Source organism: Diabrotica virgifera, chromosome 10 (genome assembly GCF_917563875.1).
Source record: "Diabrotica virgifera virgifera chromosome 10, PGI_DIABVI_V3a".
Taxonomy (NCBI): Eukaryota; Metazoa; Arthropoda; class Insecta; order Coleoptera; family Chrysomelidae; genus Diabrotica; species Diabrotica virgifera.
In genome coordinates, this window is record NC_065452.1 from 93,441,211 (window position 1) to 93,462,974 (window position 21,764).

Genomic DNA, 21,764 nt, shown 5'->3' on the forward strand with positions numbered 1-21,764 from the left:
CCCTGATGCAGATTTCCTGCGGCCGATAGTAAATAAAAAGCATAAATTGCTACACAAGTGAGTCATTAAATGTTTTATTTTGTGTATTATAAACAAACGAAAAAGTAGGTATCTTCTCTTGTCAGTACTTCCAAGTAACTTAACTGTATATTATAAACACACACACATACAATTATATAAAATTTGCTTTTTGAGAAATGCAGTCAATAATTTTAGGCTTATAAATCAACTTGAACTTCGTCGAGCTTTCGGTTTTATTTCCTTTATCAAGACATTCTAAAAATGAAAATGTTTAAATTTAGATAAAACTTAAAAAACAAAAGAACTTACTACTCGTTACTACAAAATAATGATATTACTTATGTAAAACGTGAAGGAAAAAAAATAAACGTAATCAAATTTTCCATTATGTCAATCAGACATCACTCAAAAGTCGTTCGACTATTATAATAATTCTATAAAGCTCGAAGAAATTCAAAGTGTTTTATTGATCAGCCTAAAATTATTGACTGCATTCCCTAAAATTAGTAAAAGACAAGTATGTATTACATATTTTTTTAAACGCTTTTATTTAGTTCAATAGTTTGCGTCAAATCTTTAGACGTTAATTTGAGTGAATTAAAAAGTTAATTCTCCAATGCAAATGAATGAAAATTTGCAGACATAGGCATTCGCGGGAACAATACACGAATAATCAATAAAAAAAATTATGTTTATTAATTGTTTAAATAAAAAAAAAACGATTTTAATGAAAAATGTTTAAATTCTCTTGTTTTTTAAAATGTAAAAACTTGAAACTTTTACGGATTGTAGCTAATGATATGAACTATACATAATTTTACGTTAATTGTTTACGTTATGCTTCATACATAAACAATAAAGTTTCAAATGTTTTGCCGATTCCGACTACTTTGCATTTTAGTACATCATATGTTTTATACATATTTTAAGAAACATGACGATATATTTTAATGTTTGAAAAGTGTAAGACTAAAAAATAAAAAAATATGAAGGAAAAAATTTTTAAGAAACGCTTTTCTTTAGTTACGAGCGACTAAAATTAAAAATATTATAAAAAAATCAACTAAAAACCAAAAAATTTAAAAAATCTAACACATTGGTTAAAGAAAAGCGTGGGACGAAGACCGTTTATTCGATGAAGACGCGCCACGCTTTTCTTTGACGAATGTGTTAGATTTTTTCAATTTTTTTTTATTTTTTGCTTTTTAGTTGATTTTTTTATATGATTAATTTTAGTCACTCGTAACTAAAGAAAAGCGTTTCTTAAAAAAATTTTTTTCATATTTTTTTATTTCTATTCTAATGCGTTTGTTTAAAACTGTTGCTGCAAATGCAGTTTTAATCTTAATGAAGGCTGGTCAACTCTCTTTTATAAGAATTGTAAAGACTGATGTTTCGTACACACTTATGACACGAGAAGTAAAGTATTTTTGAAGTGTCTAAAAGTTAATTCCTAGCTGAGCACTTTCGGCTTTTAAAGCCATCTTCAGGGCTATGGTCAATAGTTTCAAAATACCAATATGAAGAGAGGGTATGTATGATTAAAAAAGGGTTGTAGTTGTTATGTAGTTTTTTATTCGTATACAAAATTTTGTTCCTTTGAAAAAGTATGTGAAAATTGTAAGTGAAGTTATGAATATTTAGAGTTGTTTTGAAGTTTGTAAAAACAAGTTAAAAAGATTTGATCATGGTCAAGTTTAACCTTACCATCTAAAGCGTACGATGGCAGATGCAGAATGCATGTCAGAATGTCTTTTATAAGCCAGGTAAGAATAATTATTACTAAACAACAAATGGTGCATTATAGTTTCAAAATATTAATACAAATGTCTATTAACTGTCATTTGTTTCTTTAATATACATATGTAAGGAAAACGTTTAAAAATCTAATTCTTCATAAATAACATGGAGATAGCTATGCGAGATACCAAATACTTCTATTAGATATTTTACTCTTATCGCTTCTTAAACTTTTTCTCACGTTATTTTTGGCTTTTTCCCACGCTCACTATTTCAAAATTGTAGTCATTTTAAGACACGATACTTGAGCGTTATCTATATTTTTCTTTCGTCTGGTAATAGCTGCTTCCAGGTTATGTGAAGATACAAAGTTATTTCTGTTCATCTTGAAAACACGATACGGTTTCTTTAAGCCAGTGGTCGGCAAAATTTTTAGCCAAAGAGCCAAATATGAACATTACAACAATTAAAAAAAAATTGGGAACCAAGTCTGCTTGTTCAGAAAACTTTTATTACACTAAATAAAACTAAAGGGGCTGGTGTCTAGTCCTAGTCGGTTAAGATGCTTCCAGCGATAAGTGAAAAATGCTTCCAGCGATATTCCAAAAATAAAAAAACCACATGTTCTACATCAAAAAGTATTCGACCAAAAATTTTAACCCCTAGTCCCATCCATAAACCCCAAAAAATTAAAAGGTGTTTTTTCGTTTTTTGGCGATGTCTTCATTTCTAATCATACTACGTAGAAACTTCTATTTTCTTTCGTTTTGTAAGGTTTTATTTCCTACAACACTAGTATTTTTTAAAAAATTTTTTGGCAAAATACATTTTTTTAAATGTTGATATGTAGAACCGAAAAGAGAAAGAACAGCAAACGTGAGCCTTTTCAGCTGATCGTAAGAATCCGGAATACTATTCCAAGCGTTAAAAATGATAGTGTATTCCTTCTTTAGGTCATTCAAAGCAGACCTTGTATTGTGAGCATTTTTTTCTTCTCCAATATTTCTAATGCAACACAAAAATGTTCGAATTTATAGCGCCATACCTTCTTGTTCTTAAATCCAGAAATTGTATTTCAAAGCTATTAATGCCAATTTCAAAAGGAGAAAATTAACTGATAGCTCGGTTATCGTAGATCTTTGACAAATGCTAAAGTTTGTAAGTTTGATATTTATCAGAATAAGATGTAGGTAATGTTTTTCGTACCAAGTTTGTTTACATAAAAATATAATTGCACTTTCCGTGGATAGTTGTGCCAGAGCCGCACCTAAGGAGACAAAGAGCCACATGCGGCTCCGGAGCCGCACTTTGCCGACCACTGCTTTAAGCGATACTTCTCAGACACTTTATATCAATCGCCAGGAACATAATATAGTTTCTTCATACTGAAGTTTCTCCTGATTTATTCTTATCAACAGATAATAAGTCACATTCTTAATTTTTTTAAACTATCATTATCATAAAGATAAAATAGATAAACACAAAATATTTGCAGAATTCTGTAATTATAAAAGGAAAACACTTAATAGAAGCTTATGAGTGTCTCCATGTACAAGCTTTCGCTTATCTTGATAACTGGAGACATTTTTAAAATTTATACAACCAAAAACCACTGACCCTATTATTTTTAAGAAGCTTTAAGTATTTTTGTGTAAATGACTAAACGTCATTATTCTATCTTAAGAAACCGTATAAATCAACATGTGTATATTAATATTGGAAAGCACTAAAAAGTTTATTTTTTCACTAAAAACGACTTATACAACCTATTTCATTAATTTTTCATATTCCATTAAGTCGCCAGACTGGCTGGGTATATAATTTTAAGCCATGGTAAATTATTCTCTTGTCATAAAAACATCATTAATGTTTATTTTGAACTCACTGTCACATGACCGGTCCTGTTTGAAACCCAACAACCCAATTCAAATATATATTATATATTTTTGAACATGACAATTTAGATTAAGTTCTGTTTGTTCCTTAAAAATGGGACATGGCATGTTAGGTGTCTTGAATTTCCTAAACTTGTCCCATGTGACTGATTTTTTTAGTGTTTTATAGGCTTATTATTTAAGGAAATCGATGTAGTAATATTGTTGCTAGATAGGTAAATGTCATTTTATACCGGGTGTAACAATCATCTGTGTTTTATCCTTTAAGTTCGGAACACTTTGTGGAATATTCTAGCATATATAAAATATTGAAATTAAAAGTCGATTGTAGCCTTAAGCTTTATATTAACATATTCTTTTTTGATTCAGTTGCCTATGTTGGATAATAAAAAAGTTAGGTACGTTAACAACCTAAAATCCATCCCTAAAAATAGAAAAGCGTCAGGGTCTGGCGACATAGCACCAGAACTGCTCAAATATGGTAGCAACACACTGTATGAATACCTAAGAGATCTATTTAATAGATGTATGAATGGCGAAGTCACACCGAAAGAATGGAAATTGTTTGTAATTTCAACAATACACAAGAAAGGCAGTAAAAATATATGCGATAATTACCGGGGAATATCTGTCACAAGCACCATCAGCAGAGTTTACGGAAAAATTATCAAAAATAAAATAGAAGAAGAATACAAGGACTTAGAAGCCGAAGAGAAAGCCGGTTTCCGCGCTGGCAGATCCACTGACCACCTATATTGTGTAACACAGTTAATAGACAAACAAAAAATAGCCTACAGTCAAGAACTGCATTTAGTGTACATATACTTAAAAAAAAAGCATACGATACTGTACCACAAAATAAGCTTTGGGAAGACTAACATCAGTCTGAACTTCATTAAAGCTGTAAAAAACCTATACCACCATAACATAATATAGCAAAAGTTAAGCTAGGCAAGGAAATCTCGTCAGGATTTGAAGTGAATAAGGGTCTTAAACAGGGCTGCTGTCTATCGCCGACACTATTTAAAATATATTTAGAGCAAGTTTTTAAATCCTGGAAAAGGAAATGTAAGAATATGGGTATACCGCTGAATGATGATAACATGCTATACACTCTATGTTTTGCGGATGATCAGATTCTTATGGCCCAGGATTATCACGATATTGAATATATGACCCGAAAAATCATAGAAGAATACCGGAACTGGGGTTTAGAAGTGAATACCAAGAAAACGGAATATATGTGCGTTGGAGGTTATACAGCAGGATCTAAGCGTTGGAAAATGAAATAACTATTAATCACTGTCAGGAATATAAATACTTAGGTCATAAAATTACACAAGATGGAACATTGGACAAGAATATCCAAGAAAGGTGCACACAAGGAAGAAAAGCTATCGCATTATTGAACAAAATCCTGGGACCAAAGTATCTCCAAAGAAAATAAACATAACATCTATAACAGCATTGTTAAGAGCATTATAGCATACAGCAGGGAAGTTTGGCCACTTAAAGAAAAATCCGAAAATATGCTCAGAATAACTGAAATGGACTTCTGGAGAAGATCTGCTGGTATATCAAGATGTAAAGCATACAATAATGGACGATATAAAAACAAAGCAACTAAGATGGTTTGGCCACGTACAACGTATGGAAGGCGACAGATTACCCAAGCAAATGCTACGATGGGCACCAAAAGGACGGCGGAAAAGAGGAAGACCTAGGAAAAGCTGGATAGAGCAATGGCGATTGGGAATCGGAAGGCGATTGGGAATCGGAAGACGTCGTAGAACGTTATGAACCGATTATATATATATTATATACGTTAACAACCTGCCATGGTTCTTATCAATAAATCCTCATTTTCGGCTTAGTTTAATAAACAAGCCTAAAATAGGCTATGAGAAATTAACAATTTAATAGATATCAAATTGTTGACAGTCAAAAAGTGTCTGGTCTGTTGTGAAAATTAGTAGATTCATCATTTCAGTTTCAATTAAGTCCTTATTTTTTTGGTGTTTGGCGGAAATGGAACGCGCTATAAGGAATTTGACTCGCGATAAGTGTGTTCAAGCAGTGATCTTACATAGCGAAGGACTTAGCTACCATGCTATCGGTTCCTTATATTGATAACAATTTTTTGCTAATGCACGGTAATGCAAGACGAACTGTAACCGAATATATACAACAGTATTTACAATAATCTTCGGATATTGAATTGGCCATCGCATAGTCCGGGTCTAGGACGTTTCATCGCCGCCAGTTCATCGCTGCCGTTTCGATGCCGCCAGTTCATCGCCGGCCGTTTCGATGCCGCCGGTTCATCGCCAGTCAGTTAATCGCTAACTGATATATCTCCGAATTTTCGACAGTTACATTTATTATTTATTTTTAGTATTAATTAGGAATTCTAGGAAATGCGAGATATGACCATTCCCGTTGCCATACTTGATCTTTTAATAGACTTTTAAACTTTTATAATATAAAATATAATTTAACACTACAAATTTAATACTGTTTAGTATCAAATTTAGGGGAAGTAGAAATAGAACAGTAAATTAGTATAATAATATTTTTTATCTATTTATTGGTCATAAGTTTTGAACTGAATTTAACGTCGTGTCGTGTCATCTCCCATAATACAAGATCAACTGACTAACTGGCGATGAAACGGCCGGCGATGAAACGGCCGGCGATGAAATGGACTGGCGATGAACCGGCGGCGATGAAACAACGTCCCATTCCGCATAGTCCAGATATTAACCCGATCGAATATTTGTGGTACATAATTGGCAGAAGACTACGATAGCGATTGCCACTTCCTAGAACCTTACAAGAGGTAGAAACAGTAGCTCTCGAGATTTGGAATGATATTGATCAAGACCAAATAGCATACCTCATTTGTAATATAAAAGTGCATATCTCTTTTATTATGGAACCTAAGCGAATGAATCAAAAACAAAATGTCAAGAAAGCCTAACGCTACAATTGAGTTTTAGTTTCAATATTTTATATATGCTAGAATATTCCACAGGGTGTTCCGAACTATAACATACTAAAAAAAACCCTCAAATCGGACAAGTTTAGGAAATTCGAGACATCTAATATGTCCCACTTTTAATGTGTTCCGTTAATTTTACCTCAAAGTGTATTAAGAAAAATTATACTAAAAACAAAAAATATTGAAGATATTGCTAAAAATTTATTGTGCTACAATAAATTTTGTTTTTTTATGTTTCGATTTACACTTCGAAAACTATTCTCAAAATTCAAAATATTGATGAATTAAACTAATTTTGTTTTTGTTGGTAAAAAACTTCTAATAATTTAATTTTACCGACTCATTCATATTGACAATTTTCAGGCATATTATACATTTTAAAGCATAATATGTCATTTGTTAACTGATATTGTTAATATTTTTGAGTTGGATTTCTGGGACGACTTTATTGGAAGATAGTTCATCGAGAACATGAAATCAACCTTAACTTAAAAATACCCGTCAAATAACCATTTCGTACAACTGTATTTAAAATTTGAGCTACCATGATGTTGTGCAATTGTATGAACATTTCCTTTAGAAAAAAATACCAAACTCAATCAAACTTTATCATCTTTCTCTACTAATATTTACTACAACTGTTTATCGCTACAATTATATTTTTCAACAAACTTGTATATAAAATAAAAAAACGAATACACAGATACAAAATAATTTTACTTCTTTAAATATTTATATTAAAGTGCAAATTTAATTTGCAATATTGATCTATATGTCATCCTGGTTTGCTAAAATCCCTGTATTATTTGCTTTATTATTTATCCATGGCAACGATATTTTAGTTCTAAATCAAATATGTTTTCCATTGTTGAAATAAATAAGCTTTTCATTTATCTCGATAACCTTTGTATCTATAATTATAAAAGCATTAATAATTATTATACTTAATGCATTTTAATAAAATAATTAATATTATAGAAGATTCAAGGGCATTTCGTTGGATCAAATCATTCTTAAAGCTTCAACGGAAACACATTTAGGTTACCAATTTTACCATAAGCATCTGTACATAAAAAAACTACAAAAAATTCGTTAAGTACATAAGATGGGTTGGCATAATTATTTTAGATTTAAATGGCTTGATAAGATGTTAAGATTGAGTTTTATGTACACTATCGTTGTTTTAAATTTTGTTGGATGTACTTAGAAAATTCGTTTGCGTTCGAAGGCAAACAAATCCAACCTATATTTATGTTTAGGTTTTGTAGACTATGAAAAAGTGTTCGATATTATCGAGATATGGGCGATAGAAAAAGCTCTAAATAACATCAGAATAGACTCCAGGAATAGACAACTCTTACATAACACCTATAAAACAGCAACTATGACAGTCGAAGGGGAATATAAAACAAACAAAACTAATCCCATATCTATCCGTAGATATGTTCTTACGTAGAGGCGTAAGATAAGGACAAAACTCTTCACCTTAGCTGTGGAAGACGTCTTTCAAGAACTGGAATGGGAAGACATGGGTATCAGCATAAACCGAAAGAAACTCAATCACCTCAGATATTGCGATGATGTTGTTCTTATTACAACCAACCAAGAAGAACTAGCGACAATGCTGACTCAACTAGCACAACCATCAGAGAAGATAGGATTAAAAATGAACATGAGTAAAATAAAAATCATGACAAATACAAATGACAGAATAAATATAAATCTAAATAACGTAAATATTGAGGTTGTTGACGAATATATATACCTGGACAAGGACCGACATAAATATATGGAAAGATTTGGGGAGGGGAAGGTCTATGTACAAAGTTGGAGAGAAATACGCCAAAGAAGAAGAAGTACCTAAGATGTGATATTTCATATATCAACCAATTATCATCATCGCTGGTACTACCATCCTAAAGTGACTCGACCATTCTTAAATTTCTTTGCTATTCAGTTTTATCCACTTGCGTCTGTTATGAAATTAAGGATTCGCCTGGAAAGGTTGTTTTGTTGTGACTGCTAGAGGTTTTTGACTGCTAGTTGTGCAAATCTCCTTTTTCCTTATAAGCATGTTTGTATTACTGTTGTTATATATTACCAAATACTCGTCTTGAGGTTCTTTCGTTCACAGAGGAGTAACCGATCTTTATCCGTTTGAGAAATGGTCGATATTTCAAATCCATGTCAGGACTCGCGTATGGTTTTTTGATAATATGTAATAGTTTTATGTCGACGTTTATATTATTATTATTTTTGTTCTCTGGCTTCAAATCCTGGGTTTTGTTAATCTACTCAGCCCAAAGTATCAGTAGAAGCCCGTTAAATCTATCATCTGTTTAACTCTTGTAAACAGGAACATTATCTTGATAGTAATCCTATAGTCAATGCGAAGAAAACGAGAAAACCTCATGAACTATCTCGACATGATAAATATCGGATAGAGATGGTAAAAAGACAAAAATAAAAAAGTTCGTAGTTTCCTAAATGAAACCAAATTGATCAAAGATTACTTAATAGAATGTAGTAAAATTTGGTTATCAATATTAAAATAAGAAGTATCTAAATTAAAAATACAACCACTAGTAAGTTGGACGTGCTAATTACATGCTATAAATATTTATCTGACAGGCATTCTCGAGTTAACGATGTCATGTAATTAAATGAACCATCCTCCAATAAAGTCGTTCCAGGAACGCACTTCAAAAATATTGTCAATATCATTTTTAAACATTAGGTAACAAAAGTCAACAGGAAGACGAAAGAAAGGAAGGCGCAGAACGAGATGCTTAGATGTCGTTTAAGACTACCTGAAAAGTATGGACGTAAGACAAGAGAGGAGAAGTAGAACAAGGTCTGAATTAAACGACATATGCAAACGTGGGCAAAGAGTTATGATACTAAAAGGAGGAGATACAAAAGAACTTATTTAATTTGTATTTTGAGACCGTTTCCTGAAGTGGAAATGGAAACATTAAATATGAGGTATTTTACATAAAATTGAGCTTTATCTCCTTTAAATAAAGTAAATAAAATCTGGCTTTGTTGTTGTCACTATTTTTGGTTATGTTCATAACCATAAACATAAACATAAAACAATTCCTATGTACAATAAAATGGAATTCATTAATGGGATTTGCAAAAACAAAACAAATATCAGAATTCAAGTCATTATTATCAGCACACAAGGTTATACTACATAAAAAATAAACAAAATAATGGAAGGAGTTTTCATAGCTTGGTAGAGTCAAATTCAAACGAGACGTCAAAAATTTCTGGGAAATGGGAATCTGGGAGATGACCGCCATTGCTTAACAAAATTAAAATTAGGTATTGTAGAAATTTTTGCCACTCAATTTGAATATAATTGTGGTTATTTGTTTACAAAATAGACAGAAAAATTAGAGCAGAAGATAGTTAGTTCAAATACACCTTTGGAATTTAATTGTACATATAGCAAAATCAGAAACTACTAATAAAAAAAATATTTTCGAAACAACTTTGGAAAGGAAAAAATAATTTCTTCATATTTAACTTCCTTCATAACATAAATAGATGTAACTGCATATTTTAACATGTTTTTTAGATATAAGCAAAATGTTTTTCGATGGTTTAAAAAATTTGTATTTATTGACACACTACTGAAAACGACTTAATTAAAAATGATGGAAGTTTTTTACCAAGCATAATATTTTTTCACAAAAAAACTTTTTTCCCTTAAACTGTATTAAAAATTACTGTATGAAAATTTATTTCAAATCCATGTACCCCTTAAAGTATCCCTCAAAACAAATTTTCTAATGTGATAACTAAAGGACCACAAAGAGGAACAAAAACTAAAGTTCTTATTTAAAGTACTTATTATAAATAATATGAAAATTGTCGTACTTATTATAAATACAAAAAAATTATTTAAAATTACAAAAGGGCAACCCAAACATCAGAACAACTCAATAAAAATCTAAAAGGTAGCTGTAAATTTTAATATTGGGATATTAGTAGAACTGGTAATAATCTATAAAATAGAACTGGTAAAAAATAGCGTACTTTTGAGAAAATACCGTAAAAATGAAAGACCGAAGCTGAAAATTTTGGAATAATTTTTTTAAGAAATATAGTTATTTAAATAAGCCGAAATATTGAAGCAATATTCTATTTATTTTAAGAAAGAGAAGAGCATGTAATAATGGCGAAATCAACATTCGTGTAATAATTTTTATTTTTTTTTTCAATATTTTGCGATTATAAATATTGACAAAAGTTGTACCCCGTAAGAGCTCCAAGATCTTGTAGCCAATTACTACAACTATTCATATAAAGTTGTTATTTTACATTTTGGATCTTAATATTTTAGTTTAATATGACTGGCCTTTTGGCTATGCCAGTGCCGTTAACTTAGTTAAAAAAAAATATTTTAGTTTATGGCACAAGAAATGAATTAGGTACATTGTAAAATATGAGAAAAATAATACAAAAACTGTTTTTTTGTAAAAACTCAGAGCAGATATGGACCTGTTCTCTACTGGTATTATGCAACTGAACCGACCCTGCATGACAACATTTTATCACAGATAGCATTCTTATACAGGCGATATAACCATAACCATAGTCATAATAAGAATAGGCAAGGTAAGGTATGGGCCGCTCTGTACATCGAGGTGTAACGCCAATATCAGGGACGTCATTGGTCAATATTCACTTTGAGTGATCTAGCTACCTTTGTCTTTCACATGAGCGGGATCTCTTAGTAAAAAACGATAAAGATACTCCTGTCGTTAAGAATCTTTACTGGAATCAAACCTCCACAATTAAGATTAAAATTGGAGATAACTACAAAGAAGAACGAGAATCTCCATACAACGAGGAGTCAGACAAGGTTGCATTTGACCTCAACATTGTTAAACGTTGACTTGGATCATTTGTTTAAAAAAAGCACTTGAAACACACCCACGTGGAATAAAAATCATCGAGAAATTACTTAATGTAATAAGATATGCGGACAAAATAGCAATTCTGTCAGGAATCATTGAAGGTCTTCAAATTCTGCCATTTTTACGAAGTGGGCGAGGAAATGGGCATTAAAATAAACTAGAACAACACCAAAATTAGTCTATATCCGTGACCCACATAAAGGAGTCCAGGTTGAAAAAGTTCTGAAAGTTACATATTTAGGAACTGTCATAATGGAATAACTAGATCCACACATAAAAATAAAACGCAGAATAGCAATGGGTAAAACCACTTTTCTGAAAATGAAGACATTTCTTTGAAACAATTATCTCAGTTTAGAACTAATACAAAGAATAATTAAGTGCTATGTTTGGTCTGTAGACTTGTATGGAGAAGAAGTTTGGACCCTAAAAGTCGCAATCATGAACCAAACTAAGCATTATAAATGTGGATTCACAGACAAATCTTAAATATACCTTACACGACACAAGGAAAACTAACAAGGAAAGGAAGGTAAAGGAGGATCAGCAAACAGAGAATTACTAAAGACAGTTAAACATTAGAAACCTCCTTATTTGGGACATATATTGAGGAAAAATCGATAATACTCCAACTAATTCTTAAAGGCAAAAAGAAAGTCGGAAAAGTTTAGAAAGAAAATATTATGTTCCTTGGCTAAAAAATATTTCTGAATGGTCTCAGATACTCAAATGTCCAATACAGGACAATTATTATTCTATATGGCACAAGATCGAAAAGCCTTCGCAATGGTGATCGTCAATGTTGGATAATTATAATAAAGCACGTGAAGAAGATTAAAAAAAAGTGAACAAAACTATTTTTCAATATCAATATTTAATTTAGGTTAATTTCAGGCTTTACATAAAAGTTGTTACCTCATAATATATTAAATACCTCATTTATCCCACATACATAGTTGATTTTTTGAATTTTTACGCTATTAAAATATCTAGGTATAATTTAAAATAGCATTATAAAATATACTAAATGCATAAAAAGGGCGAGTAACTGGATTAGCAGAACTGTAGAGACATTACTTAGGTTAGTACAGTAGAGCGTCGACAATCCGAACCCTGGTAATCCGAACGTTCGCTAATCCGAACGCAAAAAAATATATAAAATTAAAAAATATGATCGCGGACCGAATTTTTGGATTTAATATGACAATATGGGCAAAATATGACCTCGGATTTTTTTTTGTTTATGCAGAAATCCATACAATATATTTGTTTATTATGCAGATGTTTTATTCCTTGTAACTAAAACGTATGTACATAAATATGTACATACTATGTTTATGAGCTTGGTATGTATTTTGAACATATTATGTTCGAAAATCCGAACAATTTGATAATCCGAACTACCCCTGTACCAATTAGTTCGGATTATCGACGCTCTACTGTATCTGCGTACCTATAAAATCTTTGGCAATGTATTGTTTGAAAGATATAAACATTTTACAAAGGATATTGTTGGTCAATATCAATGTGGATTTACTGCTGGAAAGTCAACTATGCATCAAATTCAAGCACATAGGCAGATTCTAGAACAGTTACTAGAATATAACATAGATACACACCATCTCTTCGTCGACTTCAAAGCAGCGTATGACAGTGTTAGAAGTACTGCATTATAATTATAATGCAATCATAGACTTTGGATCCCACCTAAGTTAGTTAGATGGAACCAACTAACAATGCAAAACGTAAGCTCGTGGGTTAGAATTAAAGGAGAAAACTCTACGTTCTTTGAAAATAATAATTGTCTAAGGCAGGAGGACGCGCTGGCGTGTCTCCTCTTTAATATTACCTTGAAAAAGGCAATCAGAAAATTAAATATTAGAATGAATGGAACTAGTTTTAATAGTACTAGTAATACATGAGATACATCGTGCAGTGTTTTACAGGGCTTGCGAACGCGGCAAGTGAATTAGGACTTGTAAACGAAGAAAAAACCAAATATATTTATATTGGTTTCTAAAAACTCCCGAAATATTCAACAGAGAAGTCAAATTAACGACCATACCTTTGAGCAAGTCAAAGAATTTACATATATTAGATCGCTAGTAAACGCAACAAACACGACAAGCAACGAAATAAAAAGTAAAAAAATAAAAATAAAAAATAGAATAAAAATATAAAACGTGCAGTAAAGCTCAATATAAATTACAAGTCCTTAATAAGACCGGTTTTGTTATACGGGGCTGAAACCGGCGCACATGGATTCGCTCCCAACCCCTATAAAACCACTTTTATTGTACACGAGTTGGCTCCGAAACTCATACCCGAAAGTTAAGTTATGACCGAAGGGTTAGGTCTTCCTACCTGAACCCGGGAGCGAATCCATGTGCAGCCGCTGAAACGTGGACCTTATCTCAAAATGATGAAAGCCTTCTTGGTAGTTCTGAAACAAAAATTTTTAGAAAGGTTTTTGGAGCCGTCAATGAAAATGGGCTATGGTGTTGAAGATACAACTTTGATCTATATCAGATATACACCGATCCAGATATTGTGACGTTCGTTAAAGTGCAGACTTATATGGGCTGGACACATTGCTAGGATGTCATATCACGAATACACGAAGAGATTAACCAGAGGGCACAAGAAGTTGAGGACGACCACAAAGAAGATGGATTGATGATGTGCAAGAAGACGTAAAGATTCTAAGGGTCACAAAATGGAGGGAAGTTGCCAGGAATCGGCAGGAGTGGCGACTTCCTTGTGAGCAGGCCAAGATTCACAACGAATTATCGAGCCACTTGTGATGATGATGATGAAGAAGCTATTAAAATTGCTTTAACATAATATTTCCCAAAACATTGCAAAATATTTTGCACCAAAGTTTCTTGTTCTTCTTTAATTGTTTTTTTTTACCTTCCATTACTTTCAATACTATTTATTATTATTTTATCCAAACGGTATTTCATTATTTATTGAATTAAAGTGTTGGCTGGTTTAAACGAACAGTCCATTTAAGAATGAATTTGGCCATTTGTGATTTGACCCTGTATTATTTCATTGAAATACACCAACAATAAAAAGGTGTTGACTTTGTCATAGGTAAAACAAATACTGAGTTAATTTGTTAATTATTCAAAACAAACTTACAGTACCAATATGTTTACTCAAAAACAATTTATTATATAAGACGAAGTAATGAACAAAATATGATTGGCCGAACGACAATTCAAGATGGATTTTCATAAACGAACTAGGTAATTATAAGTTTTAGTGTTGTTTAAACAAAAAATATGGCGCACAAAATATACAAATAAAGTTTCTTTCTAGATGGAATGTTTATTTATAAACGAATATTTGGTTTGCATGTTTGTTTGAAATTTCAAAGTTTCCAATTTTCTACATGAAATTCAGTCTTTTTATTTAATAGGTATATTGATGAATAACTTTAGAAATATGATTTATTTTTTTGTTTTATATTGAGGGAATAATAGGTATTCTTTATCTAAATATTATTTACTGTTTATATTATAATTAGCAAAATTAATAAAAGTTGGGAAAAAACTAAAAAAAGTATCAAGGAAAAGAAAATAGGTTTAAAAAAGGAGGAGAGATGAGAAATAATCTACGAGGTGCAGTGCTAAGTTAATCAAAAAACGAGAAGTGACAAACAAACCAGTATGTGTCTATAATAGTAGCTATATTATGTTACGTTAGAGAATCGGAAGGGGTGATTGAACATCATTTATTATTTATTAATCTTTTACGTAAGGAATTAAGCTATGCTCTGCAATCCGATGGGTGTGGAGAGGACAACGCAAAAAAACATTCTGGTAAATCTATCTAAGGATTTTATAAGTGGAAATAATGGCAATCTATCACTTCGTGGAAGAAATAGAAAGGCAGAAAAGAATGTTCCGTTCAATTTAAGGCACCCAATTCTGTAGAAGTCAATTCTAAGCTAGTGTGGGATTATGTGGGTGCCCTAAATAAACTAAGAGACCGTAGGAAGGTTACGGTAGCCTGCCTATCGTGACACGAGGGTCATAAGGGCAATTAAAAAGCAGATAAAATGACCAAGCAAGGTTCATCAACGACATTCGTTGGACCAGAACCTTTCTGAATAAAAAGACAGTAACAAGATCTGCTACAAGAAAGTGGGTAGCTCACAAATCTATGGAATTGCAGGAGGAATTCATCAGGACAAAGACACGCGAAACAGTACAGAACATTCGACAAAATTTACGGAGACCTAATAAGCAAATACAGGAAAACAGTCTAAGTCATAGTAGGTATGTTAGAAGGGTATTGTAAGCTGAATAGACAGTTAAAGATGATGGGATTGACAGATGATGAAGAAGTTCTGTTACCTAGAAGTAGAAACAGCAAAGCAGTGTGACAGCCTGGCAAATACATGGTTCTTTGCATTAGGCGAAGAAAATTCACCGGCAAAGAGCTACATGGAAGGTTCAGTCTAGAAGTTATTAGACCTTTTAAAAAAGGTCAGGCTAGATAATGTAATCTAGGGCTAGAGAACCACAATAGATCTGAAGAGGTGGCAGTGGAATAGGCCAAACACTTTAGAGAAATTAAAATTAAAAACAACTAAAATTTAAAAATTTAAAAATTGTGTACGAAAACCTAACGAGAAGATAATATTTGACAGACACATTTAAATATCAGCAATATGGATAATGGTTTACAGATCGATTGAATTTTGATTGATTGAAGAGTGAAGTGATACTTAATTATAGGAAGTTATTAGTTATGTTTAGTTAGAAACATTTGTAACGGAGTGTCTAAAGAAGAGATCTTTCGAGCTTTAACAAATATTTTACGTAAGAATTAGGGTTTAGATTTCCCTTTGACCAAAATAACTCTTTAATTATGGAGGAAAATATAAATTTCATTTTGAATTAATATAGATATGTAATAAGAAAATTTAGAAAGGATATAAATCGAAGCAAAATTTATAAATGAAAACAAAACAAAACTCAATCAACATCTTTAAATATGATGAGATTAGCTATAGATATTTATTAAGGGGATAATTTATAAATATAGTATATGTTGGTATATAAATATATACAAATAGAAAATAAAATAATTTTATTATAAGTACTTATAAAAATAAAATGTTTAAAAACTTTTTTTAAAAATTTAAATTTATATTAATTATTTTACTAAATTAACAATTTATTTAAAATAAAGTGTTAAAAATCTTCAATGTAAAGCGAATTGACATTTTCTTAGTATGGTTTTAGGTATACAAGGTACTAGATATTAAAAAGTGTATATGACAACATTCGAATATATATTAATTATTATATGTTTAAGCGAAAAGTATTTATTTTTCTTCAAATTTAACATGACTGATAATTAAAATTTGTAAAATTTAAAAAGAAATAAAAAATATAAATTATTTATAAGCATAATTAAAATCTCCGAATTTTTCCAAATTTTTAATATTGCAAAATAAATTATTATTATAAATATTCAAACCACTTTCATAAATTTGTCACTAAATTGATTTAAATTAGATATATTTTTATTTACGTCTCAATACTAAACAACGTAAAATATTAACGACTAATAATTAATTTTTTTTATTAAAAACTTTTATTTTATAGTAATAAATTACGTACCTATACTAGATCTAATTAACCGAATATTGAGGGAAGGGTCAAAAATAGAACTCAAAGATTAGAGGTATTTATGCAAAACCGAAATTCAGCGATGAATAAAAGGAAAAATTTAAAAAAAATCTCAAGCAAGAAACTAGAAAATATAAATATTATCGAAAGCACAGTCATATACATACATGAAATGACTGCATATTGCATTACATTTTCTTCAATGGAACAAAAAATAAATTCTGTAAAGAATGTATGATGTAGGTACTAACTATATTTATTATACAAAATATAAATATATGAAAGATAATTAAAAAGACAATTTTTTGAAAAGCAACGAAAAAAATCTGTATAAACATTAATGAATGTAGCACATTAAGAAATCTCTAAAATACTAAATCTTCACTAACGTCGATCAAGAAGTAAAAAAACCTAAGACAAAAAATATCTTGGAAATGAAAAAAAACATGAATGATGTAACTATATTTTTAGTATACCTACAACATAAATGTGAAAAATAATTACAAAGACAAATTGTTGAAAAACAACGAAAAAATCCTTTATAAACATTAATCAACGTAGCATATTTTTAAGAAATCTCGAAAATATTAAATCTTCACGAACTTCGATGAAGAAGTAAAAAATTCGAAGACAAAAAATTTCTTGGTAATGGAAAAGACAGATGATTATTAAGAAAATATTTATTTAATGTACGTTATGATTTTTATTATTGAATCCAAAATATGAATACAAATATTAAAAAATTATATCGATAATTAAAGTAAAAAAAAATGAAGTTATGTAAATAATGAATATTTAAATTATTAATTAAAATTTTTGCATGATTACGAAGTACACATATATTAAAAAAGTGATAAATTTTTTAAAATATTTAATTATAGGTACTTTAGTAAAATAATTTATTATTAATCAATTAATTTTACTAATATAAATACCAAAAGAAATGGTACGAATATACAAAACATCCAGAAAGTAATAACAAATTAAAATGCATATAGAGCACGTTGCAATCATCAATAAATTAAATGCCCTTATGTTTACGTGATAGCTATAGCCAAGGTCAGTATTGAAATTATTGGTTATAGATTATTTCGGAAATATCAACAAAATATACACCAATTATTTTCCTATTTGTTTGTTTATATTTGAATTGGTATTTTGATAACAATTAAAAAATAAGTACAGCAACCTTCGCGAAAAAAATATCGTTACAGGTGAAATATTTCAATATTGTTTTTTGATTTGTTGGTATTATTATTTAAAAGAAGGTAGATGTAGAAAACGTGGATGTAGAAGCGTAAATAATCTAAAAATAATAAAGTACCTGGGCAAAAGAGGCCAGCATACGAGTTTCGCAATACTTCATCGGTGGTGGTAAACACAACACTCACAGAACAACACCTAAACACAACTAAACACATAAACGGTAACAGCCTCTATTAATTATTTCTTTTTCGCTAGAAAGAACAAGAGTTAGTTGTGTTGTTGCGCAAAAGGGTCATTGAAGATGCTAGGACGATTTCGTAGGCGGTCCGCGCGATCATAGATGCGCCGCTGCCGTTGCACTTTGTGTTGTTTGTATGTGTGTATATCTATAGCGGTGCCGGCAATAGGAACGGCGGGCGGACGCACGCAAGTCACTCCGCGCAATACTGACACCTCCACTTTACCACCTCCCCGAAGGTCCACATCTTCCAGTTGCAAGCTGTACCCCATCCTTCGAGTCTAGCCTTCGCCTGGCCTGCCGTGTCTCCTGTCCCGCACCTCATAATAAACTGACAAATACCCCGCCAAATTATTGTATTAGCTTGATGTGAAGCAAAAACTACATTTCGAGTCCTCTTCACGTGAGCTTTAGCTTTGGTTTTGTTTATTCAATCTTTTCTGGATAAAAAATTTTAAGACTCGACATTTTACTTTCTATCAGTCACACTTAGACTTTTTATCCTGCTATCAAAACTAACCTGTCTCTAGTATGATTATACAGAGAGGACTATATATACAGAACGTCAAAATATATCTTGAAAACTTGAAACACCTCAAGCAAAATGATAAATGTATAAAAAATAAAAAGCACAAATATAAACATAATAAAAAAGTTCAAATTTAAATATTGTTATAAAAAAAAAATGAAAAGTGTTAAAAACTCAAAAAGAAGCATCAAAGATAAAAAAAATTAGAAATTCTCTTTTTCTAAACAATGCATTTTTAGATTTTTATATGTCTCTATGTATCCGCTTCATAAACAGCCAAATGCTTATTCTTCTCCTTTTGGAATCATAACCCTGGAGGGGTCTTTGTCTGACTTGCTATATCCTTCCAGTCAAACTTTTCTTGTGCCCTTTTTCTCCATCCCTCCAATCATAGTTTTCAGAGAGTCATCCAACCATCTCATTCTGGACTTTCCTTTTTCGTCTTCATATCGGCTTTCATTGTAATATTTTCTTTGTTGTTTTGGTATCTTCTTGTCTCTGAACATAGCTACATCGTCTTTGTAGAAATTTGTACTGTTTTCTTATTTATATGACACGTTACATTGGTTTTTTTGATTGCTGCCTCAAGAACTAGGTTGAGTGTCATGGTTGATAGTGCGTTTCCCTGTCTCACTCCCACATTGATGTCAAATAGGGGAGTCACTTCAGGAGACACCTCCACTTTACCACCTCCCCGGAAGGTCCACATCTTCCAGTTGCAAGCTGTACCCCATCCTTCGAGTCTAGCCTTCGCCTGGCCTGCCGTGTCTCCTGTCCCGCACCTCATAATAAACTGACAAATACTCCGCCAAATTATTGTATTAACTTGATGTGAAGCAAAAACTACATTTAGAGTTCTCTTCACGTGAGCTTTAGCTTTGGTTTTGTTTATTCAATCTTTTCTGGATAAAAAATTTTAAGACTAGACATTAGTTTCTATCAGTTACACCTAGACTTTTTATCCTGCTATCAAAACTAACCTGTCTCTAGTATTATTATACAGAGAGGACTATAAATATATACAGAACGTCAAAATATATCTTGAAAACTTGAAAAACCTCAAGCAAAAGATAATAAAAAAGTTCAAATTTAAATGTTGTTTTAGAAAAACAATTAAAAGTGTTAAATACTCAAAAAGAAGCATAAAAATAAAAAAAAAATAGAAATTCTCTTTTTCTAAACAATGCATCTTTAGATTTTTATATATGTCTCTATGTATCCGCTTTTTAAACAGCCACCTTCTTATTCTTCTCCTTTTGGCATCATAACCCTGGAGGGGTCTTTGTCTGTTGTTGTATCTCCTTGTCTCTGAACATGTTCCAGCCGTGACAGTCTTTGACTTTTTACAAATCTGAGAATATCGGACCCTTCATTTAATAAATAAATTCATAATTAATCTAACATGGAATTCAAGAGTCCCAAGTCAATGGAGGAAGAGCGAGGTCATACCCACCTTAAAGAAAGGAAAAGACCCGAACCTGACTGTTAGCTACCGGCCAATATCCCTCACAAGCTCTTTATGCAAAGTAGCCGAAAAATTGGTTCTGGACAGACTAAACCGAGCCATAACCCATCTTGAACTGATTGATGACGCACAAGCTGGCTTCAGGAAACACAGGAACACCATGGACCATGTAGTCGATTTCGCCCAAAAAGTCGAGGATGCTTTCCACCGTAAGATGTCAACAGTGGCAGTGCTAGTAGACCTCAAAGCTGCATACGACACAGTAAGGAGAGTTTTGCTGTTACACAAGATAGCGAAGTCTGGAATTGACGGCAAACTATTCAATTGGATAAAATCCTTTCTCGGAGAAAGGTATCAGAGAGTCAAATTTTACAAACACTGTTCCAAATTCAGACTGCAAAGACAAGGGCTGCCACAAGGAGCTGTCATCAGCTGTCAATTGTTTAACTTAATGATAAACGATGTGCTCGCAATGATCAGAAAGACACCTGGTATGGAAGCCCTCCTGTATGCCAATGACCTCCTAATATGGGCATCAAGTAGCAGTGTGAAAGCGCTCGAGGGAGTAATGAACCAGGCTCTGAAAAATCTAGAAAAATGGGCGGATAAAAACTGCCTAACTGTCAGTACAACCAAAACCGTATATCAAGTACTTACCCTTTCAACAAAATAGACTGCTGTCAAGCTGACATACAAAGGAGTTGATTTGGAAAGACAGGATGTAACAAAATACCTGGGGATGTACATAGATCAGAAAATGACCTGGAAACCTCAAATCGACGACATTTCAGAGAAAGCCACAAAGAGATGTCGACTGCTCAAACGTCTCACAGCAACAAAGTGGGGCGCCACGCAAGATGTCCTGGTAGCAACATACAAAACCTATGTCCGGCCGATATTAGAATACGGGAGTGAAGCTACAATAACTGCGAGTGCAAACACCACCTCCAAGCTTGAAGTCGCCCAGAACACTGCCCGTCGCGTCATCACCGGTGTTCCAAAATCAACACCGATTACATCAATGGAAGCCCAGACCGGTATTGAACCAATACAATACCGCAGAGAGCAACACGCGTTAACCTTCTGG

The 21,764-nt window shown here is 31.8% G+C and overlaps 1 protein-coding gene across 2 annotated transcripts in view; it reads right to left on the bottom strand.

The window, feature by feature from the left end:
• LOC114333324 (forkhead box protein P1) overlaps window positions 1-21,764 on the bottom strand; it is a 1,033,408-nt gene that overhangs the window by 235,513 nt on the left and 776,131 nt on the right. Inside the window, exon 1 of one of the 2 annotated variants that reach the window (XM_050641265.1) lies at window positions 18,564-18,784. The exons of the other annotated variant lie outside the window; for it this stretch is intronic. Within the exon in view, the coding sequence (XP_050497222.1) occupies window positions 18,564-18,605 (42 nt within the window). The 5' untranslated portion in view covers window positions 18,606-18,784. Of the gene's footprint in view, window positions 1-18,563; window positions 18,785-21,764 lie in introns of those variants that run through there. 2 annotated transcript variants of the gene reach the window in all.